At 44.1% G+C, this 20,522-nt stretch overlaps 1 protein-coding gene across 3 annotated transcripts in view; it reads right to left on the minus strand.

The window, feature by feature from the left end:
* Klhl22 (kelch like family member 22) overlaps window positions 1-20,522 on the minus strand; it is a 39,024-nt gene that overhangs the window by 9,712 nt on the left and 8,790 nt on the right. For all 3 annotated transcript variants that reach the window (XM_050122937.1, XM_050122935.1, XM_050122936.1), the window contains exons 3-4: window positions 13,411-13,576; window positions 9,703-10,421 (exon numbers count right to left, since the gene is read on the minus strand). In XM_050122937.1, coding sequence (XP_049978894.1) covers window positions 9,703-10,421; window positions 13,411-13,576 — 885 coding nt within the window. The remainder of the gene's footprint in view (window positions 1-9,702; window positions 10,422-13,410; window positions 13,577-20,522) is intronic.

A 20,522-nucleotide genomic window follows, 5' to 3' on the forward strand; every position in this document is an offset into this window, starting at 1 on the left:
CGACCAAATGTTCATCACAGGCTGTGATCACCATCTTCTCGCCTGTGGTGACCGGGTGCACCAGCCTCTTCCAACATTCTTTTATATGAGGTCGGCAAGGGTCACCCTGTGCACTGTCACATCCTTGTTTTTCCTGATAGTCATAGGTTCCCCTCAGCCCCCTTCAAACACATGAAAGAACTATACCATTCTCTGCTTGGTAGCTTTCCTGATTTCCTGGCCAGGAAAGCCTTTTCCACCCTCATCCCCTCAGGACATCCTTCTTGCTAAAGGGAGCACATCAACTCTCACCTTGAATATGGTTACCAGAGAGCAGGATCCTATGAGATCCTAGGGACCCCACTAAAAGAAAAAGATGAAGCTGACTACATGAAGCCATAGGATTCTGCAGGACCAGGAAGGCTGCTGGGCTGAGGCTTCCCTGGGGCAATCTGTAATGACGTGCAAGGGCAGGAGAGGAGAAACACTCCCTAACTCTCTGATAACCTTTGCTGAGAGTGGAACGATTAAGCACTGTTACTACAGCTCGCTTTCCTGATATCAGGCCACATTATGTCACTTTCAGAAAAAATAGTGTCCCCAAGTCAAAGCCTTGTTTCCCTGACAACTGTAAAAACAGGTCTCTCAAGCAACAAGTATCATCTAACCTGGCACAGAGCCCTTCTGTCACTGCTGCTCAACCTCAGTCAGCCCAGGATGCCCCTCCCTTCTTTTTGCTGTGTCTCTTACCTGAAACTGCCTAAACAAGGCTTCCAATTCCCCCAGGGCACTCTCAGCTACCTGGCATGTCAACTGTCGCCCACTGGTCTCTACTGTATTTTAGATCTACATGACTGTCCACTTAACTATCCTCAATAGAGCCCTGCAGAACCATGTCCTTCTGTTCCCATCAATGCCAGCAAAATCCATGCTGCTATGCGCTGATCCTCACACCCGAGGTCCTCTACAGCAAACCCATCCTCATTTTCTTCTGCCACACCAGGGACTAAGTCAATGGTCACTGGATGCTGGGCAAGTGTTCTACCACCAACCTACATTCTCAGCCCTCTTTTCACCTTAAAAAAATAAAACAATATTTTTTAAAAGATTTATTCATTTTTTTATGTGCATTGGTATTTTGCCTGCATGTATGTCTCTGTGAGTGTTGGATCCCCTGGAACTGAAGTTACAGACAATTGTGAGCTGCCATGTGGGTGCTGGTAACTGAACCTGGGTCTTCTGGAAGAGCAGCCAGTGCTCTTAACTGCTAAGCCATCTATCCAGCCCCTTAAAGTATTTTTAAGATTTATTTTTAAAAGCTTTAAAGTATCTGTTTTGAGTGTCTTGCCTACAAGAACACATGTGCAAGTCTGGTGCCATGGAAGTTAGAATAGGGTGTTGGATCCTAGGGAACTAGTTACAGATGGTTCTGATTCAAAATGTGGGTGCTGAGAACCAAACCCAGGTCCTTTGGAAGAGTAGTAGGTTCTCTTAGCAGATGAGCATCTCCCCAATCCTACCTTTCCCAATTTTTGAGACAGGGTTTCATTAAATTACCAAGGTAGGCTGACAAAGCTGCCATCTGGTTAGTTTGCCGTCTGCTGCCTTTCCTGTATACTGACCTCTTTTATGTATGCATATCCCCTCAAACCTCATTTTCAGTTCAGTCAAGTCAGAAGCTGCTTCCCCACCACAGTGAAACCAGCTTCTCTGGAGCTCTCCACCTGATTCCCTCTAGTTTTCAGCACTTAGTTTCTTAGGCTGAATTTCTTTGTATCTTGTAGCTTCAGGTTTAAGGACACACACACACACACACATTCATTGAAACTGTAGGTTTATAGGTTTTGTTCTCCTTACCTATCTGTATCTGACCTCTTCCTCCTCACTCTCATAAGGTCTTGTTATAACTAAGGCTAGCCTTGAACTTGCTATGTAGACCAGGCAGGCCTTTAACTCCCAAGCCTCCTTCCTTAGTCTCCCAAACACTGGGATTATAGGTATCCATGACTATATTCAGATGATCAAGTTCCTCTTTATTGAAATCACTTTCTACTTTGTTTCTGTTTGTATTATTACAATGTGTTCATGATTGGTTGACAGACATGCCGTGGCATATATGTGAAGGTCGGAGGACAGGTTTATGAAATCTGTTCTTTCTTCCTTTGTGTGGATTCAAGAGATTGAAAACAAATTGCCAGGATTATGTTGCAAGTATCTTTACCTACTGAGCCGTATCACTGGCCTTCTAGGGTGCTTGCTTGTTTCTCTGTTTTTAGACAAGGTCTCATGAATCCCAGGCTGGCCTTGCACTCCCTAAGTAGCCTGACCCTCCTGTCTCCACCTCAAATATTGGGATTACAGGTGTGTGCCACCATACCTGGTTTTAATTTTCTTAGTCAGAACAGATTGTTAGTAATAATTTTTCTAATTAAAATAAACTTCAGGGGCTGGCAAAAATGGTTCAGTGAACAAGTGCGCTTGCTGCCAAGCCTGGTGATTTGAGTTCCGACCCTGGAACCATCATGGTGAAAGGAGAGAACAAACTCCTACAAGTTGTCCTCTGACCTCCACATCCTATGGCATGTGCACATGCACACATTAAACAGATGCTTTAAAACATGTTTTGTGTGTGCTGATGTGCTCCTGTATGTGCCTGTAGAGAGGACAAAGGTCAATGCTGAGTGTCTTCCTCTATCACTGACCACTTTATATCTTGAAATAGTCTCTGACACTGATTATTGGCTTTACTGGCTGGCTAGTGGGCCCCTGAGGGAAACCCTCCTGTCTCTACCCCTGCCACACCCTGGAGCTAAAGAGGAGAACCACCACATCTGGCTTTTATATAGGCACTAGGGGTCTGAATGAAGGTCCTCATAGTTGTGAAGCAAGCTCTTTACAGACTAAGCCATCTCCCCAGCTCAAAATTCAGTTATTACATGTAAGGGTATAAGTTCATCTAACACTACTATGGACTGAATGCATGTGTTCCAAGAAACAGCTATGTGAAAGCTACTTTGACAAGTCTCTGGGATTTAATCAGGTCTTAAGAATAAACATCTCGGGATAGATTAGTACCTATTAAGAAAAAGATTTAGAAGTCAGATGGCAGTGGTGCACACCTTTAATTTAAGCCCAGCACTCAGGAAATAGAGGCAGTCAGATCTCCGAGTTCGAGGTCAGCCTGGTCTACAGAGAAAGTACCAAAACAGCCAGGGTTACAAATAGAAACTCTGTCTTGAAAAACCATTAGAAAAAAAAGTATCTTAGGGTTTCTGTTGCTATGAAAAGACACCATAACCATGGCAACACATAAGGAAAACATCTAATTGGGGTGGCTCACTTACTCTTTTGGAGGTTCAGTCCATTATCATCATGGCAGGGAGCATGGCAGTGTGCAGGTAGACATGGTGCTGGCTACATCTTGATCAGAAGGCAACAGGGGTGGACTAAGACACTGGGCAATATATTAAGCATAGAAAACCTCAATGCTCACCCCCACAATGACACACTTCTTCCAACAAGGCCATACCTACTCCAACAAAACCACAACTCCTAATTACGTAGGATAATCTTTTTGTACACTGTGAAGATGTGTTTCTGTTTTACCTCATCTGCCTAAGGTGCCTTCTGACTGGCTTAATAAAGAGCTCAACGACCAGTAACTAGATGGGAAGAGGATAGGTGGGAATTATGGGCAGAGATAGGAACTCTGGGAAGAATCAGAGAGTTGGGGATTTGCCAGCCAGACACAGAGGAAGTGGGGTGCATGGTACTGAGCAGAGATAACAAACCATATGTCAGAATGCAGATTAATATAAACGTGACAATTTAAGAATTAGTTGGGAGCAACCCTAAGCTAAGGCAAAGTTTTCATACTCAACAAGAAGTCTCTGTGCCATTATTTGGGAGCTGGTAGTGTGTGCCATTATTTGGGAGCTGGTAGTGCTACTCCCTATGAGTTTATGAGAGTCAATTACATTAAAACTACCACATTCCACTCCCTGGCCCCCATAAGCTTGTAACAACATCATAATACAAATTCATTTAGTTCAAGTTAAAAAGTCTCCATAGTCTATCACAGTCTAAACAGTGTTTAAAAGTCAAAAGTCTCTTCTGAGACTCATGCAATCTCTTAACTGTAATCCCCTATAAAATAAAAATCAAAACAGACACATACTTCCAATATATAATGGCACAGGATATGCATTACCATTTCAAAACATAGGAAAGGAAGCATAGTGAGGAAATACTGGACCAAAGCAAGACCAGAACCCAGCTGGGCAAACTCCACACTCTGCGTCTCCATGTCTGATGTCAGTGTGCTCTTCAGATTTCCAGCTCTGTTCAGCTGTGTTGACTGCAGCGCACTTCTCTCTCAGGGCTGGTTCCACTCCCTGTTAGCAGTTCTTCTCAACAGGTGTCCCACGGCTCTGGCATCTCCAGCTTCTTAGGTTCTCCAGGGCAATCCAGGCTTCAGCTTCATAACCTCCATTCAGGGACACCCCTGACACATGCCTGGCCTCAGCATATTTCCTTAGTCTCAGGGGCAAATTTCATAGTTCCTTTCTTCTACCCTTAATTCCAGAACCATGTGGCCGAAGCTGCCAAAATCTGCTGCTTACTGGGGGCTGGAACATGGCCCCCCTTGTTCAATTAAAGGTGTGCACCACCACAACCAGTTCTAAACTTTCCTTTAGTTCCTTTTCACAAATTGGAAACTGACTAGGGTGGGATCTTACCCTGAGGTCAACACTCCATTTATTCCATTTCTTAATCTGTTTATCTCCTTGAACACAGGATTTAGCTTCATTCCACTTCCTGGTGCCCCTTTGATCAACCTGTACATTTTATATTTTTATTTTCTCAGTTTGTTCCTTTTCATTATAAATCTTCATTATAGTTACCAGTAATAACCACATGACAGGCTATACCAGGCTGTTTTGAAATTTCCTCTGCCAACAGAATGAATCCAAAGCAATCTCTTAACTGTAATTCCCTATAAAATCATACTCACTTTACCCTCTTCAGACAAGGGCAAAAAACAGCCATGTTCTTCACCAAAATATGACTAGAACAATCTCTAGGCAACATACTAAAATTTTCCTCTGAAACTCTTGAGCCAGCCCCCAACAGTTCAAATAACTCTTAGCACCACTGTCTTCCATGCTCCTACTAGTATGGCCCATTAAGCAGTGCTTAAAGCATTCTGTTTCTTCCTTAACCCAAAACACCAAAGTTCAAATTCCTCCAAACAAAAACATGGTCAGACCTGTAACAGCAATACCCCAGTCCCTGGTACCAACTTCTATCTCCGCTAGGGTTTATATTGCTGTAAAGAGACACCATAACCATGGCAACTCTTATAAGGAAAAAAATTGTTTTTTTGTTTTTGTTTTTCGAGACAGTTTCTCTATAGCTTTGGAACCTGTCCTAGAACTAGCTCTTGTAGACCAGGCTGGTCTCAAACTCACAGAGATCCATCTGCCTTTGTCTCAAGAGTACTGGGATTAAAGGCGACATAGGAAATATTTAATTGGGGTGACTTGCTTACACTTTTAGAGGTTCAGTCCACTATCATCATGGCAAGGAGCATGGAAGTGTGCAGGCAGACATGGTGATGGCTACATCTTGATCAGAAGGCAACAGTAGTGGACTGAGACACTGGACGGCATCTTGACCATAGAAAACCTCAAAGCCCACCCCCACAGTGACATACTTCCTCCAACGAGGCATGCCTATTCCAACAAAGCTACACCTAATAGTGCCACTTCCTATGAGATTATGAGATGAGGGCCAATTACATTCAAACTATTACAAAGAAGAGATGAGAACTCAGTCTGTCTTTTATGTAAGGATACAGCAAGAAAGGGTTCCCAGCTAACATTCTAGAACCAAGAGTATGAGAAACAGGTGTTGGGTATTTAAGCCACTTATTCTGTGGTATTTGTTATAGCAGCCAAAAAATTTTAAGATAATAACTTTAATTCACATATTTGAACTGCCAAACTATCATAAATTAAGAGTAAAATCTAAGTTCAAAATGAACTAGAGGTCTTTGTCAAATGTAGCAAACTGTTTTTCTTCTGTTATTTCCATGACTGTTAGTGGTATGGCAGGGTACACACTGAAGTACTGGGGATTAAACCCAAGGTTCTGTGCAGACCAGCAGAGTTCTACACTGAGCCATATCACACCAGCCCACCTTTCTCCTTTTGTTTGAAATAAGGTCTCACTGTGTCACCTGCCTCACTGTCTCCCAATGCTGTGATTAAAGGTATGAACCACCATACTTGGCCCCAGCCGCCTTTGCACTACTTGACCAAGCTTGATCTGAACTCATTCAGTAACCCAGGCAGATCTTGAACTGGTAATCCTCCTGCCTCAGCCTCTTAAGCAGTTGGGATTATAGGTTCATCACTAGGTCCAACTCTTACTGTTTTAAATGCTACTAAAACTTTAAATACACCTGGAAATGTTTTTAAAAAAAAAAAAACCCAAAATACTATTTTATACAGGCAGGGTCAGGGTACATGCAACATGGGCTAGATACTACTAGGCACAGCACACAGATAGTGCTCAAGAATTTATCTAGTTATATTATGTAAAATGTACAAAGAATGATGTGGCTAACTCCTATGGTTTGATCGAGTGTCCTCTAAAGGTCCATATATAAAGACCTTGCTCTGCCTAGTATTATGTCAACTGGACATAAGCTAGTCATCAGAGAGGATGCCTTTTTTTAAAAGACTTATTTACTAATTATGTATACAGGGTTCTTCCTGCATGTATGCCTTCAGGCCAGAAGAGGACATCAGATCTCATTATTGATAGTTGTGAGCCACCTTGTGGTTGCTGGGAGTTGAACTCAAGACCTCTGGAAGAGCAGTCAGTGCTCTTAACCTCCGAGCCATCTCTCCAGCCACAGAGAGGACTCAGTTAAGACTGAGAAAATGCCTCCATAAGATCAGGGTAGGAAAGCCTGAAGGGCATTTTTCTAATTAGTGATTGATGGAGGAGGACCCAACCCACTGTGGGTGGGGCCACCCCTGGATGGTGGTCCCAGGTTGTATAAGAAACCAGGCTGAGCAAGCCATGGAAAGCAAGCCAGTAGGCAGCACCCTTCCATGGTCTCTGCATCAGCTTCTGTGTCCAGGTTCCTGCCCTCACTGCTCTGGATGATGAACTCTTAATGGACTACGAGTAAAATAAACCTTTTCAAGGTGTTTTTAGTCATGGTGTTTCATACTAGCAAAGTAACCCCAACTAAGACCTGGTCCTCAGGGTGGCAGTTTTGGGAGGTATTATGGTCCTGCTTAGGTCACTGGGAAATGGACTCAAGAGGATAGTTTCTAGGATCTCCTATCCTAGAAACAGGAAAGCAGAGGATCACTGCAAAGTCCAAGGCCAACCTGGTCAATCCAGGCCAAGCAGGATTATAGAATAAGACAGTCTTTTTGTTGTTGTGTTGGGTTTTTGTTTTGTTTTGTTTGCTAAGACATTGTCTTTAAAAAACACAAAAACAAAACTGTGTGACTCTGCATTCCTGGTTTCTACTTTCTGTGTCCTGGACCAAAATGTGACTATCAGGCTCAGTGCTCCTACCACAGCCACCTCACAAAGGACAAACCAGTGGGCAGACCCCATATATTACACAACCTTGGACTTTAAACATTTCCAAGTATACAGTAAAAAAAAACAGCCGGGCGGTGGTGGCGCATGCCTTTAATCCCAGCACTTGGGAGGCAGAGGCAGGCGGAACTCTGAGTTCAAGGCCAGCCTGGTCTAGAAGAGCTAGTTCCAGGACAGGCTCCAAAAAGCTACAGAGAAACCCTGTCTCGGGAAAAAAAAATTTTTTTTTCACATTAATTAATTACTTTAGGTACTTCATACGAGGCCAACACAGTTGTATATAGGAATTCAAAGAAGAAAATAAAAGAAGTACTGGAAACAAAGACACAATCATTTTGCTTCATGATACAATTTCTTAGAGTTTCTACAGAGCTCTAGGATATTCCTGCTAAGCACTGTTCCTCACACTGCAAAACCTTATTGCAAAATACTGTTTTCTTATATCCCAAGAGCTTATAGATTTTAAAGCTGGTAAACTATAAAAGGGAAAAAGAAACAAACTCAGAAAAATCAGTTTTAGGGATCAGCCACTGTGATATCCCAGCACTTAGATAGAGATGAAAACAGAAAGATCATGAATTCAAGGTCATCCTGCCTATTCAACTGGCACAAGTTCGACCTAAAAACAAAAACAAAAAAGTGTTGGGGTGGAACCAGGGTTTTATTCATGCTAGGGCAGCATTCAACGCAGAGCTGCACCCTCTGTTGTGCAAGTTTTGTGATGGCTAGGAAGTTAAGGAAGCTTTCACTCTGTTCGATGACAGACACACTCGCCAGCTGGCAGGCAGGCCTTGGCCCTACTTGCGACCACCACCCGACGTATTTCAGTTCCTTTGATCCAAGGTCAGCTGTCACTCTAGAGAGCTCTGCTCTGCAGCTCTCAACAGATGAGGTGGGGCAGTCTGACATGAGCCCCACAGCTGGAGGCAGAGCCCTGTAAGAAAGAAGCTTCCAGGCTTGACCGGAGGGAAGCCAAATTCAGTAATACTCACTGGAGACAGTATCCAGTTACAAAGGAAGTGAGTCATTTCCTTCTTTCTGAACTCTGCCATTCCAACCATCTAATCACAATGTGTTATAGGCAGGTTTAAGTCTCCCTAGTTCACCAAAGGTGACTGCTTCCTAGGGTCAGGAGAAATGACCAAGTAATGGCTGTTTTTCTTTTGGTCAGTATCACTGTGCTTGCTTGATTCGTGTGACAGGGACAGCATAAGCCCAGCCTTATGCTTACAGCCAAAGGCAGAACAGAATTATTAAAATGAACTGCAATAGCACCCAACCCAGAGCTGCTCTCTACAATATCCTCTCTTAGCTTGCGGTAGGGATCAGGGATGGTGGGAGTCCCACATGCACTAAGGTATGATGGAGAGGCCCCTCAAAATCCAATGGTAGCTGAGGGTACTGGAGACTTGAACTAATGTCTTTTGTTCTCTTTCAAGAAATAGTCCTCTCAGATCAGAGCTAGACGCATCCTGTAGATCAAAGCAGTCCACAAAATTCCCTCAAAAAAAACTGCCTCCTCATAGTATCTACTGAGTATATTCTTATCTGACTACAGGGTCAAGGGGAAATTTAGCAAAAGCTCAATGATGCTTACTGGTCCTTTCCACTCCTTTGTACTCAGATGTGGGCTCAAGCAGGCAGCATCTGGAAGACATCCTTGGAGAAAAGGAGCAGAGTTGGCCAGCAAGGAACTTGAAAGAAAGTACTGAAGAGCTAGACTGAAGATGGCGGAGCAGCTAGCCCAGCCCACACAGCACTCCCCAGCATGCTCCCTGAGCATAGGCAGCCAAGGTGACCCGCTGCAGACAGCTGGGCTTCAGGATAGCAGGGACAGAGGGAGGGGCAAGAAAGCAATTCTGATGTCCCTTTTATCTCACTGTGGTCCACTTTCTCTGGATTCATTGGGACTTCATTACATGAAACAGGTATACCCCAGAGAGGCTGTTAACACTCATGTAAAAGACAGATGCAGGAATTAGGCCTGTGTTGATGGGCCCTTGATAACATGTCCCCTGAGCAGCCCACATAACCCACAAATCCTGCACACAGAGTTGTCAAACGACAAAGGCAACAATAAGTGCCCTTTCCTACCTCCAGCATCGGGACTCAGCTCGGAATCCTTGGACATTATTGTCCCCTCCAATCAAGTACACGAAGTTGTTGAGCACCGCGATGCCTTGGTTGGACATTCGAGGAGCCAGAGAGGCAGTGAAGTGTTTCCACTCTCCCAGCAGGGGATTCAGGTACTTGGCCTGGTCACTGAGGATTGTAGATGGTGTGGAGTGAATGCCTCCAAAGCCCACAACACACTGGAAGTCTGAGCGAAGCTCTGTCTGTGGGCCCTGAAGGCTGGGCTGCAGGCTCTCATTCCGGTGGTACATAAGGGCACTAGCCACTGTGTCCCTCAGTGGGCTAGGGCCAAGCTTGTCATGTAGCCGCTGAAGGACCTCAGCTTCCATCAAGGGAAAACGCACTGTCTCTAGGAGCTTGGGGGGCTCATGCAGTGAGATTTGGTCAGCCTCCACCTGCTCCAGGGAGTAATGGTAGAGCAGGGCCCCTTCATACACCTCAGTCTCACAAGAAACCTCCAGGCGATTGCTGCTGAGGAGGGAGTAGACCTTCTCCAAGGGAAGCTGGCGGTACTTGTCAGTTCTCGAGAAGGCCACGAAATTTTTGAGGATGTAGGTGTCCAGCTGCTGGGTCAGACGGTTCAGGTCAAAGAGCTCTGCCAGGCGGTAGACATCGAGGATGTTCTCCTCATCTACCCATGACATGAGGAAGTCACAGCAGAAGTGGATAATTTCTGGGATCTGTAAAAAGAAGGACACCCACTCAAGCCTGAGCTGGAGAACTGCATCTGGGTATGGGAAACAGGATGAGAGCAGAAAAAGGCTTATGTAGGGGCTGTCCCTGTAGCAAGCCTTCTGGGGTTAGGGGATGCAAAGTGAAATCTTCCCTCAATTGTCCCCAACTTTTTCTGATAAAAAGCTGGGACTTCCTGCAGGCTTAGTCTAGAACGTGCCATGGAACACAGGGCATGCTCTCAGTGTCTCAGAGCCCCAGTCCTCACCCATAAAACAAGGATAAAGTAGTGGGGAACAACCTGAGGATGAGAGCACCAACACCACTTGACACAGACAGGATTTTTATATATATTGCCTGCTTTCAGATCAAAAGTGCATGTGGGAAGGAAGAGAGACATGTCTCAGACTGTCACTGTTCGGAAGGAGCCTGTGGCCATTCCCTGACCAGTACTCTCTAGAAGGGCCAAGGCACTAGAATGAAGTATACCTGGCTCTTTTCTCTGAACGAGCACATCAGTGGAAGGACAGAGCAGGCCTGCCAGGCCCACTCACCGCTGCACTCACAACTGTCAGCAAGGCATCTCCAGACATTCACCAGAGCCAAGGCCCAGACTCAGAATTCTTGAAAAGCTGTCAGACCATCCTGTGGCCTCTGCCTGAACTAAGAGACCCACTCAGCTCCAGTGGGTGCAAGATTCCCAGGAAGCAGCATAGCTTGGCCCTAGATGTACACAATCACTGGAGGGAGGGAAGGCAGGCCAAAAGAAGCACCAAGGAAGGAGGAAGCTGCGTGTCAGTCAACTGAGCCCTGAAGGCTGTTCAAAGACACCCTGGAATTTGACAGGCAAACAAAACAAAGACAAGAAAAAAAACCACCTTTCCATATAACAAACCATGTACAAATAAAGTCCTTTTTACTTTTAAATAAGATCTCACTGTATAGTCCAGGAAGGCCTCAAACTCACAGTAGCTTGTCTCTGCTGCCCAAGTGCTGGAATTAAACACATGTACTACTATATCTAACATATGCTTTAGGAAAACAAGATTTGAGTTTCACTGAAAATAGAAATACAGGAGGCAGTGGCACACGCCTTAAATTCCAGTACTTGGGAGGCAGAGGCAGGCCGATCTCTGTGAGTTCGAGGCCAGCCTGGTCTACAGAGCTAGTTCCAGGACAGGCTCCAAAGCCACAGAGAAATCCTGCCTCAAAAAACCAAAAAAAAAAAAAAAAAAAGAAAGAAAGAAAAAAGAAAAAAGAAAAAGAAAAAGAAAGAAAGAAAGAAAAGAAAAAGAAAAAAGGCGGCAGCTCTATCTACAGGTTCTACTTCAGAGGGTAAAACTGCCTATAGAGTATACATATACATTCTTACTGTATAGAGTCCAAGTTGTCCTCATACTCACTACAGCACTAGCCTAGCCCAGACTTACTATGTAGATAACCTTGAACTCCCTCACCCAACTCTGAAGTACTTGGCTTACAAGTGCAGTTTTTTGTTGTTGTCGCTTTTTTTTTATTTCTTTCTTCTGATTTCTTGAGACAGGGTTTCTTTGTGTAACAGTTCTGGTTGTCCTGGAATGTTTTTGTAGACCAGGTTGACCTCAAACTCACAGAGATCCACCTGCCTCTGTCTCAGTGCTGGGATTAAAGGTGTGCATCACTACACCCAGCTTTAGCATGTCAGTATATAGTATAACAACTGTCTGTGTAGCATTTAGCTAATAAGTATTACAGGAATCTAGAGATGATGATTATGTACAAGGAGCATAGAAGAAAGTCTATAGACCTTCGAATTTTGGTATCCACAGGGAGTCCTGGAACCAATTTTCTGAGGGTACCACAAGACAATGATCTCTTACTCAATTGGGATCACCAACAAATTAACCACTGTATACAGGGAAATTCTGCTAATATCTAAATTCTATTAAGAAATGTTTAGAATTTTTTATATTAAAAAGACAACTCATGTTTCTTCCTAGGTGAGATTCTAAGGGCTGGACACCTGCAAATAATCAAAGAAATACATACTCATGCTGGGTTCTCCCCAGTCCCCTTTCCCCTAAAATTCCACTTCTGCCCTGGGCCTGAGCAAGTGTGAATGAACAATGCCATCTGGAAATAACCCATCCCCCTGCACCAAGACCTCGTTTCCCCATCCTTGGTCCTTTGGTCTGTTTCAGAGCAGTGTACCTCTGCTGGGTGGAATCCTACACAGACAGAGCTGAGGCCCATCTAGTGCAGGATCCCCAACCAGACAGACTCAAAATGGAACACACTTGCCTAGAGCAAGCTAACAAGGCTGATTTTGCTTGGATTCAGATCCAAGTCTCTGGGGACACTGTGCAGAGTCACCAACCAGGTCTAATGCAGGATACAGCAAATGGGGGCAAACTGCCAGCTGCAACAAACTTGACTTGTAAATCTATGATATTCTATCAAGTAAAACTTGCTTTATGACAAGGCTGCATGTTCAAACTGCCGCAGAAATGGGATGACTTACCTTTCCCACCTCCCCCTCCTTCCTGATCCACCTATCACTGCAGGTGATGATGGGGGGAGCCCATCCTTCACCAGCTTGTCTTGCTATCAGCTTACCCAATGGATCTTGCCTCATCTTCCCATTCATGGGCCTTCTGTGGGATTGAACAATGTGTCCTCCCCAGTTGTGCCCTCTCTCTAGCCTCTCTGCTGAAAGAAAGAGACTGGAGTTTCTTCAATAGTCCCTTCAGCTCTGGAGTAGCTGGGCCAATGCACTAGACAGGTTACTAGTGCTACCTGCCTGCCTTGCTGCTCCCATGGACCCCCCAGGGCTCTTTAGTTGGAGTCACTCTGCTTCAGTTCCCGGGCTCAACACCAAGGTACCCTCCCTGTTCCGTATTTTGCCTCGTTACTTGGTATTCTCGCCCTCTTGACCTACCTCATGCCAGCAGTCATCACAGGTATCTGGGGAAGCCCCCCTCAGGTATGAGTCTTCTTGTTCAACAAGGCAACTCTCACCTGAAGTTGGCAGGCAGCAACCAGGGTCTCCTGCACATTGCTCAGGCTGAGCTCTAGTTCAGAAGTGTATATGAAATGCAGGATTTGGCACATGGCATTGTAAGACACACCATGGATCAGGACCTCTTCCTGCTCCATCTCCTTCAATCCCCCAGCAAACATTCCTCTGTAAGGCAAAGAGACAAGGCATTAAGAGTTACTCAGTCAGGACTTCAGTGTGGGCCACAGAAAGCATTCAGAAGGTACCAAGAGCTAGTGGTGAGGCTGGCTGGATAACAGTCTGCATGCTGAACACTGATTGCTCTGTGCTTTAAATAAACAGTTGGCAAAGGGGAGTCAGTGTATGGAAGGAGCCTCATCAAGCTGGGCAGTCATCCTGGAATCACTTGGCTCCCTGTACATGGTCCTACGAACCCTACATGCACTTTCTGAGAGCAGGCCAGTGTCTAGTTGCCTGCTACATCATCTACCAGTACAATTCTCACGTCAGACAGCAATAATTAGAGTAAGCCTGGAAAGAATGTGCTAATGGCAAATACGTAAAAAACATTCCATATATTTAAGGGATACTTACCACATGTTGAGTATTAAGGCAGAACAGAAAGACAGAAAATAAAATAAAACAAGGGGATATAAGAAGGGGAAAAGTCTTCCACGTGGGATCTAGTTTGCCTTTCTTGTTGACAGAGAGCCAAGATGCTTCAATATAACTGGTAAGGTAAACTTGTCTACAGATGTTATTATGTTTTCCTAAAGATATCTTAAACAAAGATATTAAAACAACAAATAAGCCAGGTGTGATCCCACACACCTTTAGCCTAGCACTCGAGAGGCACAGATAGATGGATCTCTGTGAATCTGAGGCTAAGCTGGTCTACATAATGAGTATCATGATAGCCAGGGTTACATAGAAAAAGCCTTTTTGTTCTTCTCTTCTTTCCCAAACGTCTATGATTCAACTTAACATATGGACTCTTCCTTATCTTAATAAACTCACTAACTTGACTTCACTCTGACTCTTCCAATTCTTTCCTTTAGTTCAGCTGAAACTGGAAGCTGGAACTTAAGAAGAAAGGAACTCTTCCAGCTGCTGATGGCAGTGCTAGGCTTGCCATTGGCTACCACTGATAGTATTTTTGAGATAACTACTAAATTTCTGGCTTTTATATTGCATTTTTTTCTTAAAATTGTACTTATTTATTTTTGATTTTTTGAGACATGGTCTCACTATGTAGCTTGACCTGTCCTGGAACTCCCTCTGCAGACCCCACTGACCTTGAACTCCCAGATCCACCTGCCTCTGCCTCCCAAGTGCTAGGATTTTAGATGGGCACCACTACTACCTGGCAAGATGGTACTTATTTTATGCAAATGTTGCCTGAAAGTACATCCTTGCACTATATGGCCCAGTGTCCTCTGAGACCAGAAGAAGGAATCAGATCTCCTGGAACTGAGTTACAGACAGTTGTGAGTTGCCATATGGATATTGGGAATTAAACCTAGCTTCTCTGAAAGAGCAGCCAGTGCTCTTTAAGTGTTGAGCCATCTCTCTTGCCTCCTAACATACAAATTTAACGGTGACAAAGGAGGAAGACAGGCAGGTATAGCTTAGAAGCAGAGGTCTTACCTAGAATTAATGTACAGAGCCCTAGGTGCCATTTTCAGCACAGAGTAGAAAGGAAAGAGGAGTCGGGGGCAGAGGGGGATAGATGATAGTTGTTTGGATTGGGAAAATACTAAAATACTGAAGAGGAGCTCAAGGGAGTCTGACTTGAAAGTAACTCCCCAAACATCTGGAAAGAGCAGGAGCAGGACGCTGGGGAAGTGAGACCTATGGGAAGAGCTAACAGCAGCACATCTAACACAGAAGAGTGCTTCACAGACGAGGAAGCAGGTACACAGACTCGGCTTGGATGAGCTTTCTGCTCAGTGTAACTAACACAAAAGGAAGCAAGCAAGAGGTAAAGGGGGCCAGGCTGGCAGGCAGAGCCCAGCTAGATCCCCAGGGCAGAAGAGACTGTGTACTGGAGCATCAGTGCGGTGAGACACTGCTATAGAGGAACTTTGACATAAAGTGGCCTAGACAGAAGGGCTGGAGAATGGGCTGGGGAAGCGGCAGAAAACCAGTCAGATGGGAGGCTCTTGATCACAGCAAGAACAATATTGTTGGAGAACTGCAGCTGAAATGCCAGGATACAGCTAAGAGCCTGCTGACAGACTGATTACAGGAGCACCTGGAGGACACAAGATCCTTTGTGGGGCAAAGCAGCTGGGTAGATAGAGGAAAATTCAGGAGGAACTAGTTAAACAAAATAGCTGGGGAATCCTATCATGTCACATTAAGACATCCCAACAGAGATTTAACAGTTCTTTCTTTGGACTGCCAGCTCCAAAATAATAACATGGAGACTTTTTTTTTTTAATTATGAAAGCTTGGTCTTAGTTTAGACTTGTTCCCAACTAGCTCTTAAAACTTAAATTAACCAATTTATATTAATCTACATTTTGGCATATGACTTGTTACCTCTCTTGTCCAACTTTCTCTCTGGCTGGCTGGTGAATCTCCCAGGCCTCCAACTCTTTCCCCGAGTTCCGATCTCTTCCTGAATGACCCATCTATCCTCTCCTGCCTATCTGCTGGCCACTCAGTTCATTATTAAAGCAATCAGAAGGTGTCTTAGGTAGGTGAGGAAGGACAGAGACATATCTTCACCAAGTGTACAAAAAGATTATTCTAATGCAGAGACACTGAGTAGGTATCACAAGGAAAGAGGCAATAACCAGGACCAAACATGCTTTTATTACTGTAGGGTAAAAAGTCCGAGTCCACTTCTGAGTTTGAAAACCTTCCAAACCCCACCAATCCCTGGGGCCTCAGAGCATAGAGTTGCAGCTTTGGGGAGCAAGTGCCATGATGGAGTGGGCCTTCCCAGCGACGTGATTTTTTGAGGCATCCTCACTCTGTAAAGTCTCTCGTCAGTCTTTTAGGCTTATTTCACGTGATGGATATGGCACCAGCCCTATGTCATACCATATCTGGTTGGATTAATTTCCACAAATGTGGATGCTAGGCCACAAAGTTAACATACATTCATGATTGAACAGTCCTATCCACCTGATTCCTATTACTCCCCACACTGGAGGCCAGGAACCTGGCCTCCATACCATTTACAAACATGCTAAGAGCCAGGAAATACTGGCTCTAACTCAGCCACCATGAGAATAAATATTATTATAAATGGAATTAAAAAAATCTTATCACATTGTTAAAAGCCATCCAATAGCCTCTCGCAACAATCTAGAATTCTGTAGTTTCCTGGTATAATCTCTCATCTATTAGAAGAGACAGGTCTTTTCAGGGGTAAGCTAAACTCTTCCATCCTTTCCTGAAGATTTCTGATTTGTAGAAATTTGGCGGGTTTTTGTTTTGTTGGGGTTTGTTTTTGTTTTAGTCAAAGTCTCTCTACAGACCAGGGTAGCCCTTGAACTCACAGATATTCACCTGCCTTAGCCTCCTAAGTGCTGGGTTTAAAGGTATACACTATCATGCTTGCCTGAGAAATTTGGTTTGGGTTTTATTTTTGTTTTTGTTTTTAAAGATAACTAAAACTATGTAGTCCAGATTGGTCTCAACCTTGTGAATGTTGGGAATACAGGTACACATTACCATGTTAGCTGTCTATAAGTGCAATCAATGTATCTATTCCAATTTTTGTTACTGTTTTCTATCAAAACTAGAATGACTTTTTCCTCTGAGATTATATTAGAAAATACTTCTCTCTATCTCCCTCTAGTTTGCTATGTAATGTTAAATACTTAAACTCAGGCTTGAGAGCCAGAGAGATGGTGTGGGGGTAATGATCTGACTCATCAGGTCCTGAGCCAGATCCCCAACACACATTAAAGTCGGGCAATACAACACAGCCCCGTCACCCCACTGATACAGAGCAGAGCCAGAGGACCCCAGGGCTCGCTGGTCAGGTTCAGTAAGAGACTTTTCAAAAACTGGAATAAGATGAAGAACAACGGAAGAAGTCTGAGAGGTTGACCTTTGACCTCTACATGGGTGGATACTAACAGACACACTCCACACACATTCATCAGACTAGTGTGGGTGGTGTAGCCCTAAGGGAGCACCTGTCTAGCATGTGCCAAGACTGCTGGGTTTGATCCTTTGCACTGCAAAACAAAACTACTGATCACTTGGCATTGCATTCACGTTTGTATAAGGTAAGTAGCAAGGGTCCAACTTCATTCTTCCAGTGGCAATGTGGCATCTATTGCCCCTTGATTTACAATGTCATTTTTGTCACATGCAGTTCCTTTTATTTTTGCGATATTTCTTAACCTCCTGAATTTTTCTGTATTTCCTTCTCTTTCACCAACAGAAACAGCTTCAAATTCTACATATTCATATTATAGCCAACAAAGGACAGGGCTAATCTTCTTTCATTACTGTTGTATAAACAATTTCCTGACGGCTGTTTGTTTTTTCAAGTTTCTAACAAATCTGTGCAATTTACCCCCAATAAATCCTCTTGGGAACATAGTAAACATTCAGATTAATGCAGAGAGAACTAGCTCTTTGCGAGGAATACAATGGCCCTTTTCTATGTCCAGTTATGCTTGGGTTCTCTTCAGAAGCCTGGCAAGCTTCCAAAATCCTACAGACTAAGGCACACGTTAAACTTAATTCCAGATACTCCGCATTTGGCCAGCCTCTTGCCATCTCTCTTTGCATTTTGTAGTCTGGACTTTCCAGAGCTGCTGTTGTAGACTTCCCTTGCTGATTTCTCTGCTCAGACCTCGAGGTACTGGTAAGAGCAGAAATGGCAGTACCCTGAACACTGTCTCTGCGCGGTACGGGCATGGCTAACACATAACCCCAGCTCTCCAGAAACAGAAACTGGAGAAATGCAACCAGTTTTAAGCTAGCCTAGTCCCATACAGGAAGTTCTAGCCAACCAAAACTACATAAAAAGACCCTTGTCCAAAAACAAACAAAACTCAACCAAATTTAAAAACAGGGCCAAGGCCATGAATGGTGGTATAGACCTTTAATCCCACACTCAGAGACAGAGGCAGGAGGAGTTCTAGGAGTTCCAGGCCAGCCTGAGCTAAACAGTGAAACCCAAGTCTAAAGAATAAACCAAACAAAGGCAGCAGCTGAAGTGGTTCACACCTGTTACCCAGCACAAGTTTGAGAACAGCCTGCACTGCACACTGAGTAGGCCATCTTAGGCTAAAAACCTAAGACCCCAGCACCGAAAACAAAAATTAAAAGCAGACATGGTGCTGCATGCCTATAACCCCAGAACTGAGATAATGGGGGCACAATTAAGGAGTTCAAGGCCAGCCTAGGCTGGAAAAAAGAGCAGTTTTATAAAAGTATCAGAAGAAGCTACCACATGGTCCTTTCTGGACCTAGAATGAGGGTTGTGGGAGCAGGCTCGGAGACATTTGAAGGCTATTAAGACTCGGTATTGGAAGAAATCATGTAACTTAGCTTAAACTTTTCTCTCCACATCCCTTTTGGAAACAGGGTCTCAGAAAACCCAGGCTGGCCTAGAACCCGATACGTAATTGAGGATGACCTGATCCTTCTGCCTCCACTACCCACCCAAGGTACCAGCCTGCCCAGTTTACATGGTACTAAGGATGAAACTCAGGGTTTCATACATGCTAGGCAAACACTCCAGAATTACGACCCAGCCCAGCTAAATTTTCTTAGGCTGAAAATGGTATTACCGATGTATGAGAATATCCCTAGACATACTAGAGTATTTAGAGATAAAAGCAAGGGCTGGAGAGACGGCTCAGAGGTTAAGAGCGTTGCCTGCTCTTCGAAAGGTCCTGAGTTCAGCAACCACATGGTGGCTCACAACCATCTGTAATGGGGTCTGGTGCCCTCTTCTGGCCTGCAGGCATACACACAGACAGAATATTGTATACATAATAAATAAATATTTAGAGATAAAAGTAAGCAGATCTAGCCAGGTGTAGTTGTGTACACCTTTAAACCAAGTACTCAGGAAGCAAATCTCTGAGTCAAAGGCCAATATGGTCTACATAGCAAGTTCCAGGCCACCCAGAACTACATATTAAGATCCTGTCCCAAAAAGCAGAAACAAAACAAAAAAAGTCTTGCTATCTAACCTTTCCTCTTAGATAAATCTTAAAACAATGCTCATAAATGATAGACTCGGGCTGATGGCGAATCGCTTGTCTTTCAGCCACTATGCAGAATCAACATATTTCAAAAATAAAAACCAGTAAAAAAAAAAATCCCCAAAGAAAAAGAACATACAAATCTTTTTTGTTTGTTTTATTTTTATTTCTAGCAAAACCCAACAATTAAAAAATGGCTGTTTGTTTTATGAAGCATCTCCCTCTGTAGCCCAGGCTGGCCTCAAACTCATAATCCTTCTGCCTCAGCCTCCTGAGTGCTAAGATTACAGACAAGTACCACTATACTAGGCGCAGAACAAAACATTTAATTCTTTACTGATACATTTACCACTTTCCTGTAACTCAATTTATGATAAATATATACACTTAAAAGAAGCAGCTAGGGACAGAAATCAGGTTGTAATGTTGGCCTAGCATGAATGAGACCCTGGTCCATTCTCTAGCATGGCAAAAACAAAGAAATAAACAAACCCACCTAAGAAACCCACCTAAGAGCCAAGAAGTGGTACCATACACCTTTAATCTCAGCACTCAGAAGGCAGAGGCAGGCCAGCAGGTACAGGACTGGAAGCTGACCTGCAGCTCACCTATAGCTGCCTGAGTAGCAGGGGCAGAGCCGCACCATCATTTCTTACTCCTCCTCATTCTCTCCTGAGTGCTGGAATTAAAGGAGTGTGCCACCATGCCCAGGATGTGACGGCTCATTTTTGGTGTCAATGTGACTAGATTAAGGATACCTAGAGCAACACCTTTTTCTAGCAGAGACTGGCATGAACTAAATGGGGAAGATCCAATCCCATCTCTTGACTTTGGACACAAGAATTCAGGACAGGCTCTCTGGCCTTTGCACTTACGCCAAACTCCTTGAACCTCACTCACACTGAGAACTCACAGTTAGCCTTCCTGTTTCAACCATTCAGATT

The sequence above is a fragment of the Alexandromys fortis genome, unplaced genomic scaffold, assembly GCF_014885135.2.
Source record: "Alexandromys fortis isolate MF-2015 unplaced genomic scaffold, M_Fortis_MF-2015_v1.1 scaffold_219, whole genome shotgun sequence".
NCBI lineage: Eukaryota > Metazoa > Chordata > Mammalia > Rodentia > Cricetidae > Alexandromys > Alexandromys fortis.